General features: G+C 40.7%; 2 protein-coding genes across 3 annotated transcripts; one reads left to right on the forward strand and one right to left on the reverse strand.

Moving 5' to 3' along the window:
- Positions 1-2,723: 2,723 nt before the first annotated feature.
- On the reverse strand, positions 2,724-3,334 carry LOC137746520 (calmodulin-like protein 30). Its single transcript, XM_068486543.1, has one exon. It carries the CDS (start codon positions 3,312-3,314, stop codon positions 2,742-2,744), a length of 573 nt encoding a protein of 190 aa, XP_068342644.1. The 5' UTR covers positions 3,315-3,334; the 3' UTR covers positions 2,724-2,741.
- Positions 3,335-7,644: 4,310 nt separating this feature from the next.
- On the forward strand, positions 7,645-17,567 carry LOC137748457 (uncharacterized). 2 transcript variants are annotated; one of them, XM_068488608.1, is made up of 9 exons: positions 7,645-7,799; positions 7,978-13,274; positions 13,361-13,614; positions 13,691-13,835; positions 14,276-14,474; positions 14,554-14,889; positions 14,984-15,103; positions 15,277-15,980; positions 16,272-17,567. In XM_068488608.1, exons 2-9 carry the CDS (start codon positions 8,169-8,171, stop codon positions 16,917-16,919), a joined length of 7,512 nt encoding a protein of 2,503 aa, XP_068344709.1. In that variant the 5' UTR covers positions 7,645-7,799; positions 7,978-8,168; the 3' UTR covers positions 16,920-17,567. The 2 variants fall into 2 exon arrangements, with proteins under 2 accessions (XP_068344709.1, XP_068344711.1); XM_068488610.1 differs by having other exon boundaries at positions 13,364-13,614.
- The last annotated feature ends 351 nt before the right edge of the window (positions 17,568-17,918 follow it).

Below are 17,918 nucleotides of genomic sequence, written 5' to 3' on the forward strand. Positions count from 1 at the left end.
TAAGCCAACACCATTCACATAAACAAATATTTATTTTTCCTTCTTTCTTTTCAGATGGTGTAACACCATCAAAAAACCTTTACCCTTTTATTTTTTTTTCAAATTATTTTTCTTATTCATTCACATGTTGCCTTGCACCAACCCATAACCTTCCTTTTTCATTTATTTATTCATTTTTTTTTCTTTTCTATATGGTGTGGATGCATCATTAGAAACATTTGTTATTTTCTCCTTTTGTGTCAGCATCATACACCAAAATTCCACCTTTCTAATCCTTTTTCACACGGTGCCTGAAACACCATTCCATAATCCTTCCTTCCTTTTTCTTTTTTATCTATTTCTAGTTCTACCAATCTTAAACCCAGGGCCAGCTGAGTTGTTGTAGAGGTCACATAGAGACAATGCAATCCAAAAAAGCTACCAAACACTGGCGTTGTTCTTGCATGGCCTAGAGAACATAGCATCGCGAAGCAAGAACCTCCCTATAGGGACATAGATGACAGCAGAGTTTGACAAAGGCGTAAGAGAGGGAGGCCTATGTGGAGTCAGTCCTGCCATCACCATCTCAAACAACCAAGTATTCATGGGAGTTCTCAAGATTCGTCGAAAACGACGCGTTCTAGGTTTCCAAGTCTGATGAGATTCTTCTGGATCTTTGGAAACCAGTTGTCAGGTATGAGTTTTCTTATCTCATGACGACTACAAGTCGTTGTAAATTTCAATTCTCACTAGAATTCGGTGAGGCGCGCGCGGTGGGAAAGACGAACAAATAATGGAAGTCATATAATAAAATATATAATTGTTTCAAGAAAATCAGTAGTACATAAAATTTGAAGATGAAGTGAAAGATTTCTTATCTGGGAGATTTTAGTTGACAGAGATGAACCTGCTTTGTGGCGTTGTGCTTTCCACTGACACAAGAGTTTTTCGTGTTGATAACGTGTTGTAAAATTGACGGTGGGTGCAGTGGAATAAATAAACAAGCCATAATATTTACGAGGTTCCTCTATAGTCAGTGTGACTGGAGTACATCCTCGGGGCAGTAGTGATGCTTTCATTATACTTTAGAATAATAGGAGTATAAAAATAACTCTATCTATTATCTCCTCTTCTCTTCCTCTCTTTTCTCTCTTCCTCTTCTGTGAACTTCTTTCTTTGATGTTGTGCGGAGTTTGTATTTATATAGAAAATAGGAGTTGTAGAAAGCAAGCTTCAGCAGACAATGGAATGACAACTTGCCCATTATTTAATTTATTTGAGTGGACATCCACTATTCTACAACAATCTCATCATTTTTTTATATTTTGACTTCCATAAGATGCCATATAGTTAAGCTATTTTACAACGTCCTCCTTTTTAATTGATTTATTCATAAGATGACTGATCATACTTCAAAAATGAAAACTGGCAAAGCAAGCACGAACACTTGTCAAAGTTATGATATTTTATAAGCCTAATCGGATAAACGGTTCTTGCGATGATAAGGTAGTTTGAAAGATAGTCCTGTGGTAAAAAAAAACTAGGATTTAAACCCTCATAGTAGAACCCATTTACAAATTTAATCCAAAAATGATCTTTCTATTAATTATCCGTTAAATCCAGGGGTAAAAATTTACTTTGAATTGAACACCTTCTTCCTCCTCTCTCTGCCACTGAATAAACAACCGCCTGTTTTGGCAAACCAAACACAACCCACAATTTTGAACCCGAATCAGACCTCAAACGTTCAGCCAAAACCTCTAATTATACCCATGTATAGTACTACTCGACCCGAACCGACAACCCTTTTGAAAAATCAGAGGGACAGCACCCACAATTCTGATAATTCGACAGCTTTTACGGCCAATCAGAAGGGAATCACCGCCCAAAAACAAATGGAAGCTCCGAATTGGTACCGAAATCGGGTTTGGAGGACAAGAGTGTTGCAGAGAAGGGTGTGGAGAAGAATTTAACTGCTTCCCTGTTATAAAAATAAAGCAATGAAACAAAGCCGGCTTGTAGGTGGAGGAGGGGAAGCAGGGAGTGATGATTTGGTGAAGTCTTTGGTGAATTGTGATATGGTGAGGCACGATTCGTACCCACTATACAAACCGGGTTCTTGTCATTGATGAACAATTCAATTGTATTCTCAATGGTACGTCTGATAAGGATTATCAGAAATTCAATTGTTTTCTTGACGAAGACTTGTTTTTTTGTTTGTTTTGGTCATGACGAAGACTTGTTAATATGAAATGAACTATAGATGCAGAGGAGGAGGAAGAAGAGGGAAGTACAGTTTTACACCTTGCCTAACGGATTGTTAACGGAAAGATTATTTTTTGACTAAATTTGTTAACGGATTCTACTATAAGAGTATATATCTTAATTTTTTTTCTTTTCATCACGGATCTATCTTTTATTATCTTATCACCACAATAACTATTTATCTAATTAGGTCTATTTTATATCAGATGCTGATTTAGGCAAGTAGGACGACCTCACAGGGCCTTATAAATTAGGAGCACAAAAACTTTTAAGTTGGCCTATATACGAGGAAACTTTTGGTTTTCCTTGCATACTGTGATGAGGTCACTAAAATTCATTAGTTTTATTAGTCAGACATGCTCCAAAAGAGAAAGGACGTATTTATTTTACTCTTTGCAAATTGTAATGTTAGAAGCAAAGGCAGACATCCAGCTTATATAGCTTATTGAAGTACAGAAGCAAACATATATATATATATATATATATATATGATATCTTTACGCAGTTGGTGTTTTGAAGCTTCCCATCATCTTGGTGAAGTCTTTCATGTCGATTAAACCATCACCATCAGAGTCCACACCTTTCACCATATTCCTACAAGCCCCAAGGCTGCAATTCTCTCCCAACTTCTTCAACACCAAGGACAACTCCTCTGCACTTATTTTCCCATTCCCATCCAAATCGAACACTCGAAACGCACTTTCGATGTCCGCCTTTCTCGCCTCATCATTTCCCATGTTGAACATTTCCACAAACTCCGTGAACCCAACGAAGCCATCCCCATCAGAGTCAAGGGCTTTGAATGTCTTGGCAATCTCATCCTCTGCAATGTCTTTGTCCAGGGTCTTGAGAGCCGACTTATACTCCTCCCTGCTGATCCTACCGTCTTTGTTCGTGTCGAATTTATCGAACACGTACCTTACTTCCTCCACTTTTGGTTGGGATGAAGGCCTTGAAAAACTATACCTTTTCGATCTTTCTTTGGAGATATTTCTCATTTGGGGAGCTGGTTTGTTTGGAGGCTTTCTTGGAGTGCCATATTGAAACCCGAAAAAGCTGAAATTTGACATTGTTTTTTCTTCAGATGGTATTAAATTATATTGCGATGAATACTGCATGCATGAACCTACCATCTTATATATTGTGTTGGGGTGTTATCCATTGAGGAATAATATAAAGAGAGATAGATTCACGTGCATTGTCAAAACAAATTCGGATTCAAAGTTGGAAAAAAGGAGCACATCATGAAGTTGGTCGGTGTATTCTTATTCCACACTCACTTTCCGATTAAGTTCATTGAAGCGAGAAAGAACAGAAGGAATTATATATAATATACGATGCAGGGCAAACCAAGGGTAAATGGAAAAGAAGGAGGAATAGATAACTTGAGAATCATTCAACCAGGGACAACAAAACATTATCATCGCTATTAACTCACACGATCAATCAAATGCTTGATTTAGAAGGAGGAAGCATCACTCACTTCAATCACACAAAACAAATAATTTTTTTATAGGGAAAAAATGCATTAAAACGAGAAACCACGAATACAATCACCGTCCATAGTCTAAATTATAAGCTGGACGAGCAAATGAAGGAATATACTACTTTGTAATAATCTTGGTGATTCCTATTCCAAACCTCAATTTTGGTATGCCATGACGCCACCAAAGAAAAAGTTGTAGATTCTTGTGTTAGTTGCGTAGAAAATTCCATAAAATGAGGAAGAAATAAAACACCATATTGGTGTTGCTCGTCTACTATCGATGATTCTCTCAGAAAAGCAAAAAAAAGAAAAATTGACATATTATATGGAATTTATATTAGGGATTTTAATGAACGGGGAGAGGGGGCTTCAAAATTGGCACCTCAAAAAAAAAAAAAAAAAAAAAAAAAAAAAAAACCACCTATCGTTGTATTAAGAGTTAGCCGGTTATGTAAGATCTATACTTTAATTTTTTTTTTCTCAAGATATATACTTAATTGAGATATACGAGTAAAATATTAGAGAATTTTCATTAATACTCTAAAAATCTCATTTTGCATTACCAACTTTCTATAATTAGAAAGAAATATTACAATTGTGAAGAGTGCATAATGATGTTATATATATCATATCTATGCAAAAATAATAATAATAATAATGATGTTATACATCATATCCATGCTGTGGCATAGCCATGATTTTTAAATAAGCAAAACTAATGAAAATAGTTTGAAAACTTTGAGTTTTAACGATAAGGACAAAATAAATGATAAAGTAAATAGTATCAGGTTTGACTTTTTAGTATAAAAATGTGGTTTTTCGTTAAAGTAAACAGTACTGCGAACTTTTCATTAAAACTCCCTTTTAAATAATTGGATCATAATCAATCAAAAAAGTTTTATTAGGCCATTTCATCAAGCATCTAGTAAGCACCCTCTAATTTCTGTCAACATATGCCGAAGGTTTATGCCACATACATTGACATTTGTAGAGACTTGTCAACGGTGGATGTAGGAAATTGTGCAATAATGTTGAAGACTGCCAAGATATTTCAACTAAAGTATTTTTACAAGAAGAGAGAAAAGAAAGACAAATATGACAGAAGAAAATAGAAGTAGGAGGAGAAGGTTGTAATTTAGTTTCTTTAGATGTTTATAGCGGTCAAATACAATATACAAATAAATATACATGGAGTTTTTTATGTTGTTGGGGTGAAAGACAAACCTATGCTGGCTCCGCCACTGTATCAATGTAATAAGAGTAAAATAAAAATTAATTTGAAAATGTGTGGAAGGTAGATACAAATGATGCTCAAATATGTTAGTTCAATTTAAAACGAGAATCAAAAGTAATTAGTAATAATAATGATAAACCCAATAACTTCAAATACCATTTTATGCATGTACACACAATAGTAATAATAATGACATAAATACATGAATTATGTAGAATGCGTTCTTTTGTCTGTTTATTTCATATTCCTCAATTCGAATGAGCCTCAGTCCCTCAGTTGTCATTAGAATCGGCAATGGGATTTTGATTAGTGGGTTTATTAATAAATTTTAGTTTTATAGTTGATTTCATCATGTATTTAATAGTAATTATACAATATATAGGATAAAAGGGACAATTCACATGTTAAATTTAAGTTGGGTGTAGAATGAAGTTATATGGATTTAAATAAATTTTCCTTAGAAAAAACGGTAACAAACCAATTAAAACAGTAAATAAAAAAAAAAACATTTCCTCTCAACACAATGGCATTATAGAAAAATAATAACAATAATAAATTTGATGTACAATATGAATGCAGCGATAAATATAGTGTCAAATGACTAAAATTAAAATTTATTCTCACACCAGATGTTTATTTATCTAAAGTTGAAATTATTTAAGGATTAGAATCAAGTTTTTATTTTTTATTTTTTTATTTTTTTTACCGTTCATTTCCCATGGCGCAACCCTTTCCTCTCTCCCTTTCTCTCTTTATTTTTCTTTCTTCCCACTCTGCTCCTCTTATAAGCCCGTTCCTCTCTCTCTCTCTCTCTCTCTCTCTCTCTCTCTCTCTCTCTCTCTTATAAACCCAATCCGCATACCACGATCTGCATAGTGAAGAAGCTCATGCTACTCATGGAGTGCACTCTTCAACTTCCCTGGCTGAGTATGGCGTAGCAGCGCCGGCTGCTGTCTCGTGGTGGCACGGCGTGCGTTAAACGTCTTGCACTCGGGTGACGCTGGCGGTGAGATGGAACGTGAATATGGCTTGGAGATTTGGCGAATATTAATGGAGTGTAGAAATCGATGCCAAAGTGTCTCAAGGTCATGGAGATGCTTATATCTTAGTTTGTTTGCGGATTTGAGAGTGTGAAATGTGAATAAAGATAAGATATCGTGATGTAATATGCTTAAATGGAAGTAAATGGTTGCTTATTTGTAATTGTTGTTTTCAGGTTGGGTAATGGGGAGACTAAATTTAAAAATTAAATTTGCAAACTAAATGATGTGTCATCAATATGAATGAGTGTGTTTATCAACGCTTGTAATAAACTAATCAACTTTCATGTTCTTTAATTTCCAAAATTTAGTTTACACATTTAATTTCCTTAGCATTACCCTTTTAGTTTACTATTGGAATTCGTTGTAGATAATTCGAGGTTTTTGGAAGGTTAAATTCACAAGCACACAAAGGCTACGTCAAAATTAATCTAATACTTTCTTTAGTTTAGAAAACCGACATTGTTTCTCTCTACACACACATTCTTTATAACAAAGTGATTGCCACCACCAGATTTATGCCACCGTCACCACTGTTGTCGTTGCCACTGCACATACCACCGTTACTAACTTTATTTCAAATCACCATGCCCCATTATCAACACCACCATACCTGAGTAATTGTTGCCGACATCATCACGACCACCATCGTCACAATTATCTTAGCTACCACTACCACTACAACTACCAACCTTACATTGCCACTTCCCTTGCCACCATCATTGCCAAGATGCTCCGTTGCAAATCCACATATCACTACTGCTACCCCTACACCTCTAACCAACACACCCCACTACCATACATGCACCATTAATCGTTGTCGTCACCACCATCACCACCACTATCATCACCGTAGTCACCACCTACCACTGCAACTACTAACCTTACACCATTGTCAGCATTGCCTTTACCATTATTGCTACCAGTACTTCCCCGACTGTCATTCCTACACCTACACCCCAACCAGCACACTCTACTTTTAGCATCACCACTAACTTTCACCATTGTTGCGGCCATTACCACCGCAACGTTATTTTTACTCACCATCTAAAATTTAACATAAGAAGGTTTTGCGGATATAACACTTTATCCTTGTACAAGTACTCAAATATCTCAATTGATATGATACGTTGCGTTATCCTTATCGTACACAAGAAAAACATTTCAGTTTTATAACTTGCAGAAGAAGAAATATAGACATGTACTTGAAGATGTGGATTAAATGCCTTCAAAATATATATATGCGAAGGAGTTTATCAAAATGGTAAATGGAGGAGTCACAAAGTAAGCTACCATTGTGGTTGTTTTTCCTTGAGGGTATTTTTATTATTTTATCTTTATTTAAGAGAAATTTTCACGGAATAACTAAAATATTGATGATGACAACATTAGGGACCATTTTTATTGATTTCAAATCTCAGAGATCGAAGTGAGGAGCTATTGCCAATCTTAAAGACATTTTAGCTAAAAAGCCAATGCAGGAACACAAAATGTACCGACTCCACAATCGGTTGATAAGAGAGGCGAAAGTGAAAATCAAAATCAGAGAAGTTTATGGGGTGAAAATATAAATAATACAAAATAAAGGGGAGCAAACAAGAAGACAGAAAAACCATTCCTTATTTTCCTCTCCTCTGGTGCTTAGCTCATTTTTCGATTTTTTTCTCTCTCTCTTCCCTCCGCTTCTTTTTCTGTTTCCGGTGACAGTAGGGCTTCTTCTATCTTACGCTTTCGCACTCGTGTTTTCTCCGTGGCGCACGTTAAGCCCGCCGTTCTCTATCTTGCGCTCCCGGAGGTAAGCTCCTTATCCTACTCCCCCTTCCTCTTTCCTTTTGATCTCCTTAAATTCCGTCAATGCGAAACCCTAATCGAACAATAATCGCACTTGAATTTGGTGTTGTTTACAAGCATTACGAGTTAATTAGGTTAATTAATGGAGCAATTATGTGATGATTGACGTTTTGATTGGGCAGGGTTAGGGAGTGGCTCTAGGGTTTGGTTTTCTGATTAATTGATCCTTTTCTGTGAGATCCGCGGAGGGGGAGCATTCTCTGATTTTCGATATTTGGGCGGGTGGGAGAAGAAAGCTAGGGTTAGGGTTTTTGATGCGTTGGCCGAAATCAGAGCCCGCTAATTTGATCGTAGTGGGGGTCGGACGCCTGAGATGGCTAATCCCGGAGTCGGTGCCAAGTTTGTGTCTGTGAATCTGAACAAATCCTATGGGCAGCCTTCTCACCATCCACCGCATCATAGTGTTTACGGGACGAACAGGGGGAGGCCCGGTAGTCATGGCAGCGGAGGAATGGTGGTCCTTTCCAGGCCTCGCAGTGCGAACAAAGCTGCTGGGTCGAAGCTTTCTGTTCCACCCCCCTTGAATCTGCCTTCGTTGCGCAAAGAGCATGAGAGATTTGATTCGTTGGGCTCAGGTGGTGGTCCTGCAGGCGGAGGGGCTGCAGGTAGTGGGGCGAGGCCTACTTCGTCTGGTGTGGGGTGGACGAAGCCTACTGCTGTTGCATTGCAAGAGAAAGAAGGGGGTGGGGATCATGGAGGAGCTGATGATGCTAATGACCAGACTTTGCATGGTGTTGATGGGGTGAGTAGGGGGAACAGTGTGGGGAGCAGTGTATATATGCCACCTTCAGCTCGGCCTGGCTCGGTGGGATCTCTCCCTGCTCCTGCATATCAATTGGCTGAGAAAGCACTGCTCTTGAGGGGGGAGGATTTCCCTTCTTTGCAGGCTGCTTTACCTTCTTCGTCAGGGCCTTCACAAAAGTCGAAGGACGGTTTGAATCAGAAACAGAGGCAAGCTGTCCGTGATGAATTGTTAAATAAGCAGAGGGATAGTAGTCATTCTAGTTCGCTTGTTGACATGCGGCCTCAATTGCAGATTTCTCGTCATGGTGGACAGAATGAGAATGGCAGTGAAAGTAAGGGTTTGGGTGGTGATCGAGCATCAGAGCAAGTAAAGAAGCAGGATGAGTATTTTCCAGGTCCATTGCCACTAGTACGGTTGAACCCAAGATCAGATTGGGCGGATGATGAGCGTGATACAAGTCATGGTTTTACAGATCGGGGCAGAGATCACGGGTACTCAAAAACTGAAGCTTATTGGGATAGAGATTTTGATATGCCCAGAATAAGTGTTCTACCACACAAGCCAGTTCATAACCCTACGGAGAGGTGGGGTCTGCGTGACAGTGAAGCTGGAAAGGTTTCTTCCAGTGAAGTCCCTAAGGTGGACCCATACAGCAGAGATGTAAGAACACCTAGTAGAGAAGGAAGGGAAGGGAACTCATGGAGACATACCACATTTCCGAAAGATGGAAATAGTGGTCAAGTTGGAAATGACAGGAGCGATTTCGGTGTAAGGCCATCGAGTTTAAACAGAGAAACAAGCAAGGATAATAAGTATAGTCTGACATCTGTTCAAGAAAATGCCCATGATGATTTTGTAAGGAGGGATGGGTATAGACAAGGAGGGAGACAGCCTTGGAACAATTATACCGACTCATATACAAGCAGAGGGCCTGAATGGAATAAACGTGACCGGTATGGCAGTGAACAACAAAATAGATACAGGGGTGATGCTTTACAGAGTAGCTCAGCATCCAAACCCTCATACTCTGTAGGTGGTAAAGGGCTTCCTGTCAATGATCCACTGCTCAATTTTGGTAGGGAGAAGCGCCCATTCTCGAAGAGTGAAAAACCTTATGTAGATGATCCTTTCATGAAAGACTTTGGAGGTACTGGTTTTGACAGCCGGGATCCCTTCTCTGCCAGCCTTTTTGGAGTGGTTAAGAAGAAGAAAGATGTGATTAAGCAAACTGATTTTCATGACCCTGTTAGGGAATCTTTTGAGGCTGAACTTGAGAGAGTTCAGAAAATGCAAGAACAGGAGCGACAGCAGATCATCGAGGAACAAGAAAGAGCTGTGGAGCTAGCTCGAAGAGAAGAAGAGGAGAGAACACGGATGGCTAGGGAGCAAGAAGAAAGGCAGAGAAGGATGGAAGAAGAAGCTAGGGAATCAGCGTGGAGAGCAGAACAAGAACAACTTGATGCCATGCGAAGAGCTGAAGAGCAGAGGTTAGCCAGGGAAGAGGAGAAACGGAGGTTGTTTTTGGAGGAAGAAAGGAGGAAGCATGCTGCTAAGCAGAAGCTTTTAGAATTGGAGGAAAGGATTGCCAAGAGGAAGGCTGAAACAGGAAAGACTGGTGGTAATTCTTTGGCTGATGCAGATGAGAAAATGTCTAGGATGGAGAAAGAAAAAGATGCCTCCAGGGCAGCAGACATGGGTGACTGGGAGGATGGTGAAAGAATGGTGGAGAGGATCACAGCCTCTGCATCTTCTGATTCAAGTTTGAACAGGTCCTTTGAGATGGGTTCTAGGTCTCATTATTCTAGAGATAGTTCTCCTTTTGTAGACGGGGGAAAACCCGTTAATTCATGGAGAAGAGATGTGTATGAGAATGGGAACAACTCAAGTTTACTTCTACAAGACCTGGATAATGGCCGTCATAGTCCCAGGCGAGATTCATCTGTTGGTGGGAGAGCTCCTTTAAGGGAAGAGTTCTATGGAGGTAGTGGATTCATGACTTCTAGCACTTACCACAAGGTGGGGATTTCTGAACCTCACATGGATGATATCACTCATTTAAGGGGGCAGAGGTGGAACCTTTCTGGCGATGGGGATCATTATAGCAGAAACATGGAGATTGAGTCTGAATTCCATGATAACCTTGTTGAAAAGTTTAGTGATGCTGGATGGGGGCAGGGACGTGTCCGTGGCAATCCTTATTCTCCTTACCCTGAACAATCGTATCCAAATTCTGATGCAGATGGGCCTTATTCCTTTAATAGGTCACGGTATTCCATGAGGCAGCCTCGTGTTCTTCCACCGCCATCACTGGCTTCCATGCACAAAACCTCCTATAGGGGTGAAATTAACCGTCCTGGCCCCTCAGCTTTTCTAGACAATGAGATCCAGTACAATCATGCAGCTAGAAGTGAACCTACTGTGCAGACAGGGTATGATACTAATCGTCCTGAGAATATTGGACAACCTCAAATAATTAATGTCAAACAAGAAAACACGGGGAGTGAGAAGCAGAAACTGGACAGTAACACCACCCCAAGGTGTGACTCGCAATCATCTCTTTCTGTGTCTAGCCCCCCTAGTTCTCCAACTCATCTTTCTCACGATGACTTGGATGAGTCTAGAGATTCTTCAGTGTTATCTGCTTCAGGAGACCGCGAACAGGTTCCCTTGTCTGGGCAAGAGAATGAACCTCTTGTATTACCTACCAATCCTGGACAAGAGAATGTGATGAATGCTTCTAATTCTATCTATGATGAAGAATGGGCTGTTGAGAACAATGGGCATCTTCAGGAGCAAGAAGAATATGATGAAGATGAAGATGGATACGAGGAGGAAGATGAAGTGCATGAAGTAGATGATGAAAATATTGATCTAACCCAGGAGTTCGATGACGTGCATTTAGAGGAGAAAGGATCCCCTGACATGGACAATTTGGTCCTAGGCTTCAATGAAGGTGTTGAAGTTGGAATGCCAAATGATGAGTTTGAGAGAAGTTCAAGGAATGAAGAAGGTGCACTTGTGGTGCCTAAGGTTTCATCTGGAACTGTTGAAGGACAGGGGCCATTTGATGGAATTTGTACTGATGAACCGACCCTTCAACCTATGGATGGGTCCTCCCAAGTGAATGTAGGTAGTTCTTCCAGAATGTTCCAAGAAACTGAGAAGGCAATGCAGAATTTAGTTATTCAGCCTAGTAATGTCTCTCATATGTCAGCTACAACTGAACGCGTGGAACATGTGGATGCTTCTAGTAGTTCTGGTCCATCTTCTCAGCATCCAGTTACATCTTCAGTTAGCTTTACCTCCCATTTGTTGTCCAGTCAGGCTGTCATGCCTACAGTATCTTCTGTTCCGAATCAGACAGAGGGACCTGTGAAGCTTCAGTTTGGGCTGTTTTCTGGTCCATCTCTGATACCATCTCCAGTCCCAGCTATACAAATTGGTTCTATACAGATGCCTCTTCCTCTGCATCCTCAGGTTGGTCCGTCTCTCGCTCACTTGCACCCGTCACAGCCGCTCTTCCAGTTTGGTCAGCTAAGGTATACCTCTCCTATCTCCCAGGGAGTACTGCCTACGGGTCCTCAGTCAATGTCTTTTGTTCAGCCCAATCTTCCGATCGGGTTTTCTTTGAATCAGAGCCCAGGAGGTCCTCTGCCTATTCAAACTGGTCAAGGAATTTCTCAAAATATGAAAAATGATGCTATGTTGAGTTTGGTGAATAATCAACCTGGAGTAACTTCGAGGCACTTGGATGCATCACAAGATAATGTATCAGAAAAGATAAATTCAATGCCCGCCGGAGAAACTGCTGAAACGTCTGTCATGGTGCAGCGGGGACCTGCTGTAACCCATGTTGGTGATAGCAGCTCAAGGTCTGAGTCCGTTTTTCAGGCGGAAGACCATAGACACAATAACTCGGTTGGGAAAAACTTTGGTGGTTTTTTTGGTACTCGGGAATCTCAAGGTCAGGCTCAAACTGGAGCAGCGCCATCTCAATCAGTTATTAAAGACAAAGATTTTAGTGGGCCAAGGAATCATGGCCCAACATCTGGTGGCAGAGGAAGAAAGTATGTGGTTACAGTTAAAAATTCTGGCTCACGATCATTTCCAGTTGCTGAGCCTTCTCATTTAGAATCTAGTGGGTTTCACAGGAGACCTCGACGCAATATGCAGCGAACTGAGTTTCGAGTTCGAGTAAGTGCTGATAAGAGGCAATCTACAGGGTCTGTATCTTCCAACCATGTTGGACTGGACGAGAAATACGTCTCTGGAAGGGGTTTTGGGTCTTCTGTAAGAAGTGGGCCTAGGAGAATTGTCTTGTCAAATAAACCATCACAACTGATGTTAGATTCAGAGGGTGTGAGCCCAGGTCCACGTAATTCACAAGAAATAGATTCTGGGAGCAAGGCTGAAAAGAGAGCTGGAAAAGATGCTTCGACAAAGAGTCAGAATGTCCCGCAATCTGGAGAGGGAAATCTTAAAAGAAATATTCATTCTGAAGAAGATGTTTATGTTCCTCTGCAAAGTGGTTTTGTGCGTGTCTTTGAGCAACCTGGCATAGAGGCTCCTAGTGATGAAGACGATTTCATTGAAGTGAGGTCAAAGAGGCAAATGCTGAATGATCGGCGGGAACAGAGAGAAAAGGAAATCAAGGCAAAGTCTCGGGCTTCGAAGGTTGGAATGCTTGTAGTTTCATTTTGTATTTTGCCTTGCATTGATATAAATAGTATTGCTTAATTGCTTTTATGTACTCATGTTAGCAGGTTCCACGAAAACCTCGCTCTACTTCAAAAAGTAGTACTGCCTCTGCCAGCTCAGGTAAAAATTGTGCACTGGCAAATGGAGAAGCAGGAAACTGCAGTCACTCTGATTTCGTTGCCTCAGAGGGACGTGGATTGAATATGGAAGTATCATCTGGTTTTAACACTAATGTGGTGTCTCAACCGTTGGCTCCAATTGGCACTCCTGCTGTTAAAAGTGATCCCCAAGCTGATATTAGATCCCACACAATCGGGTATTTGCTTGTTTTGAAAAACCATTTAAAGCCAGTAACTTAATACATAGATTCCTAATCATCTTTTTATCAACAGGTCACTGAACACAAGCTCCCTTCCTGTAGTATCAGGTAGTCCGAAAAATCTTGGGTGCGGCTCAATTGTTGACAACAAGAGTAAGGTCCTGGATGCTGTTCAAGCATCTTTGGGCTCATGGGGTAATTCACGGATCAATCAACAGGTGTGCAAACCAATTATGTTGTAGATCTTGGCCTTTTGTTTTATCATAGGTTTTTCATTTTGGTTCTGAATAGATTTGGTAAGGTTACTGTTTTATTCTTTCTTTGTTTCTTCACCATGTTGTTTTCATGACTCATATTGGGTGCTGTTATTTTCACCCAAGCATTTTTTTTTTGTTCTGGTTATGAAACAAAATTTTATTTTTCTTGGTATCAAGGAAAACTCATTTGTGTTCCATTCTTGTACCAATGAGTTGTTCACTGTTCTCGTGCTACTTATGGTTTAATTTACCTCATGTGTGTTCCATTATTGCACCTTTTTTGACACGCAGGCGTATATATGCTTGATTGTACTGATGAAGCAACATAATATGACATAATTCTTTCTTCCCCCTCCCCCCTTCGTCTGTATACTGCCTAACTGATTGACTTCATCCGGCAGGTTATGTCATTGACACAGACCCAACTTGATGAGGCTATGAAGCCTGGGCAATTTGTGTCTCATGGTTCTGTTGGAGAAATTACTAGCTCAGTTTGTGAATCCAGCATGCCATCTTCATCACTGTTGGCGAAGGAGAACCCATTTTCTTCTGCTGCAAATCCAATCAATTCTCTGCTTGCTGGCGAGAAAATCCAATTTGGTGAGCATGCTAAAAACCTCGAGAGTTTGCTAGAAGTTGCATTTGTCATTTTCTGATGATTTTATTTTCCTATATTCAGGTGCAGTCACGTCTCCAACAATACTTCCTCCTAGCAGCCGCTCTATTTCACATGGACTTGGTCCACCAGGGCCATCTCGGTCAGACATGCAACTCTCCCACAATCTTTCTGCAGCTGAAAATGATTGTGGCCTTCTCTTTGAGAAAGAGAAACACACTGCCGAGTCTTGTGTTTATTTGGAAGATTGTGAATCAGAAGCTGAAGCAGCTGCTTCTGCTGTTGCTGTTGCAGCCATCAGCAGTGATGAAATTGCTGGGAATGGTTCGGTTGCTTGCTCTGGTTCGGTTGCAGATACCAAGACTTTTGGATCTGCTGATATTGACGGGATAACAGCAGGTGAATACTTTTGTGTTTTCTGGTGTAGTGGCAAACTTTCCTATTCTCCTATAATGTTTATTATCTTATTAGAATGATTTTTAATCTCTGGTAGCTGGACCCGGTGATAAGAAATTAGCCAGTCAATCAAGGACTAAACAGTCTCCAAGTGTTTCCCTTCCAGCAGATCTATCTGTGGAGACCCCAGCAATCTCATTAATGCCACATTTACCAGGTCAGAATAATTTCTTTATAACCAATTTTGTTTTGGCCGCCCTTCCCAATAATGTTCAAGGTGCTGATATAGACGGGATAACAGCAGGTGTGAAAGGATTTTTTGTTTTAGCAGTGAGTGTTGCCTTTTCTTTTGATGATTCTTCTAATATTAGAGTTTTTAATCTTTCGCAGGTGGAGCTGATGATCAACAATTTGCCAGTCAATCAAGGGCTGAAGAGGCCCTTAGTGTTTCACTACCAGCAGATCTATCTGTGGAGACCCCGCCAATTTCGTTGTGGCCACCCTTACCAAGACCTCCGAATTCTTCAGGCCAAATGCTTCCACATTTTCCTGCTGGCCCGCCTTCCCATTTTCCCTTTTATGAGATGAATCCCATGATGGGGGGTCCTGTTTTTGCTTTTGGACCGCATGACGAATCTGCATCTACCACCCAAGCACAATCCCAGAAGACTAGTGCGCCAGTTTCAGCACCACTTGGGACGTGGCAGCAATGCCATTCCGGAGTAGATTCATTCTATGGCCCTCCTGCAGGTTTTACTGGTCCCTTTATCGGTCCAGCTGGAGGTATACCAGGTGTTCAAGGCCCTCCACACATGGTTGTTTATAACCATTTTGCACCTGTTGGACAATTTGGACAAGTTGGCTTGAGTTTCATGGGTACTGCCTATATCCCATCAGGAAAGCAGCCTGATTGGAAGCACAACCCTGCATCTTCCACCATGGGTGTTGGCGAGGGGGAGATGAACAATATAAATATGGTTTCTGCACAGCGCAACCCTACCAATATGCCTGCTCCGATCCAGCATTTGGCCCCTGGGTCACCGCTCCTTCCCATGGCTTCACCTTTGGCCATGTTCGATGTTTCTCCTTTCCAGGTAATATTTCAGCCTGTTGACCTAATATATCCCCTTCCGCTTAGTAGTTTTAGGTTTTGCAACATAGTGCGCTTTGGGGAATAGTTCTCTCTGAAGAGAGTGGGAAGTGGAATGCTTTGAGTAGTAGATTTGGTTCCTTTCAGAATTTGTTATGGATACATGAATCTATGGCGGGTGAAGGATGATAAATATGTTAAATTTTTAATGTATTTCTATTTGGTGGCGAACAGTTACCATACTCTTTTTTTCTGGAATAACAACTAACAAGTTTGTAAAAATTGTTGTCCCCAGCCTTCTCCTGATATGTCAGCTCAAGCACGGTGGCCCCATGTTCCTGCATCATCTCTTCAGTCTGTTCCTCTATCGATGCCTATGCAGCAACAGACAGATGGTATACTTCCTTCTAAATTTAGCCATGGTCCTGCTGACCAATCGCTGCCGGCCAACAGGTTCCCTGAGTCCCGGACTTCTACATCCATTGATGGCAGTCGTAATTTTCCTGTGGTGACTGAAGCCACTTCCACGCGATTTCCAGATGAACTGGGTTTAGTAGAACCTACAAGCTCCGGCAGCACTGGGGCTTCAACACAGAATGTTGTCACTAAGAGCTCATCTGTGAGTAGCACAGTAGATAATGCCAAGACTGATGTTGATCAGAATCTCAGTACGAGTGCTAGTGGACATAACGCTAGTAACGCCAAGTCTCAGTCTTCTATGCACAAGAGTAATATCCCAAACCAGCACTATGGCCATTCGTCTTACCATCAGAGAGGTAATGCTTCGCAGAAAAATAGCTCTGGGGGCGAATGGTCCAACCGACGAATGGGTTACCAAGGAAGAAATCAGTCTCTGGGTGCAGAGAAAAACTTTCCAGGTACTAAGATGAAGCAAATATACGTGGCTAAACAGACCTCAAGTGGGAGTTCAACAGCGTCATGAGGAGCCACATAAAACGAGCTGCCGCCTGTTGCGTTCGAGAAAAAGAGTGCACGTTGAAACAGTTGTTCAGGAATAAAAGATTTTGGGTTGCTTTTTTTGCAGCATCTATTGCACCGGCAGGTGCAGCGTCTAGCATTGAGATTGAGATTTTGTTGAGAGATGTATAGGTGATAGGGTATGCTGGTTTTCCCGACGAAGGTTTGCAGAAACGGGCAGCAGGTGATATGATAGGAAACTATGGGCCTGCCTGGTGCTCCACTAGGGAGAAAAAGGGGAAGGTGTTGACAAGGGAACTTTGTGATATTATTTTCAGTTGTGGTCCGTTGATCGGGTTTCGATGTCTGAAGTCTTTGTTGGCTGCATACCGAACTGTCAATTTATTGGAGAATTTGATGTACTAAAAAACAAACACCGTCATAATCCAGGTAACATTCTTTTTGCAATTTCTGGTAAATGGTCAATGTGGCCGTCGGGGGATGCTTGTTTGCCCCTTCTTTTTGACTTCACTTGATCTGTATTTGTATGTAATTTAAGTTGTGATAAACGATTCCTGCTTCTGCGGTTGAGTTTGAAGTAGGCGTTCGTTATATTTTCGCACTTAGGGATGAGTTTAACGTGAAAAACAACAATGGAGAGGTGTTGTTTAAACGGTGATTGTCACACACGGACTTAATTATCACGTGATGAGCGTTGTAGAATAATGCTGGAGTGTGGTAGGGTATGATTTCGGTTACAATCAAGTTCTTGTCTTTGGTTCAAACTTGTGACCACATTGCTAGTGGTTCAGTACAAGGAATGCCGTACAGTAACATATTGCCGTACCATTCGAACTTTGACCATTTGGTTGACTCATTTTTTTTTATTGAAAATTGAAATGCATCAAAATTTCGAAGTGTGACAGAAAAAAAAAAGTTCAAAATTTCAAGTGGTTTTGACACCAAAAATGTGAGTGATTTTTCCTTGTGCTTCGTACATGGTCCAATATGTCAAGTGTAATAA

The sequence above is a fragment of the Pyrus communis genome, chromosome 10 (assembly GCF_963583255.1).
Source record: "Pyrus communis chromosome 10, drPyrComm1.1, whole genome shotgun sequence".
Classification (NCBI taxonomy): Eukaryota; Viridiplantae; Streptophyta; class Magnoliopsida; order Rosales; family Rosaceae; genus Pyrus; species Pyrus communis.

Excerpts from the sequence above, each read along its gene's own strand:
- LOC137746520 (XM_068486543.1), bottom strand. The coding sequence starts at position 3,314 with ATGTCAAATTTCAGCTTTTTCGGGTTTCAATATGGCACTCCAAGAAAG.
- LOC137748457 (XM_068488608.1), top strand. The coding sequence starts at position 8,169 with ATGGCTAATCCCGGAGTCGGTGCCAAGTTTGTGTCTGTGAATCTGAAC. Across the intron at positions 13,275-13,360 it reads CAAAGTCTCGGGCTTCGAAG|CAGGTTCCACGAAAACCTCG; the intron begins GTTGGAATGCTT and ends TACTCATGTTAG. Across the intron at positions 13,836-14,275 it reads ATTCACGGATCAATCAACAG|GTTATGTCATTGACACAGAC; the intron begins GTGTGCAAACCA and ends TTCATCCGGCAG.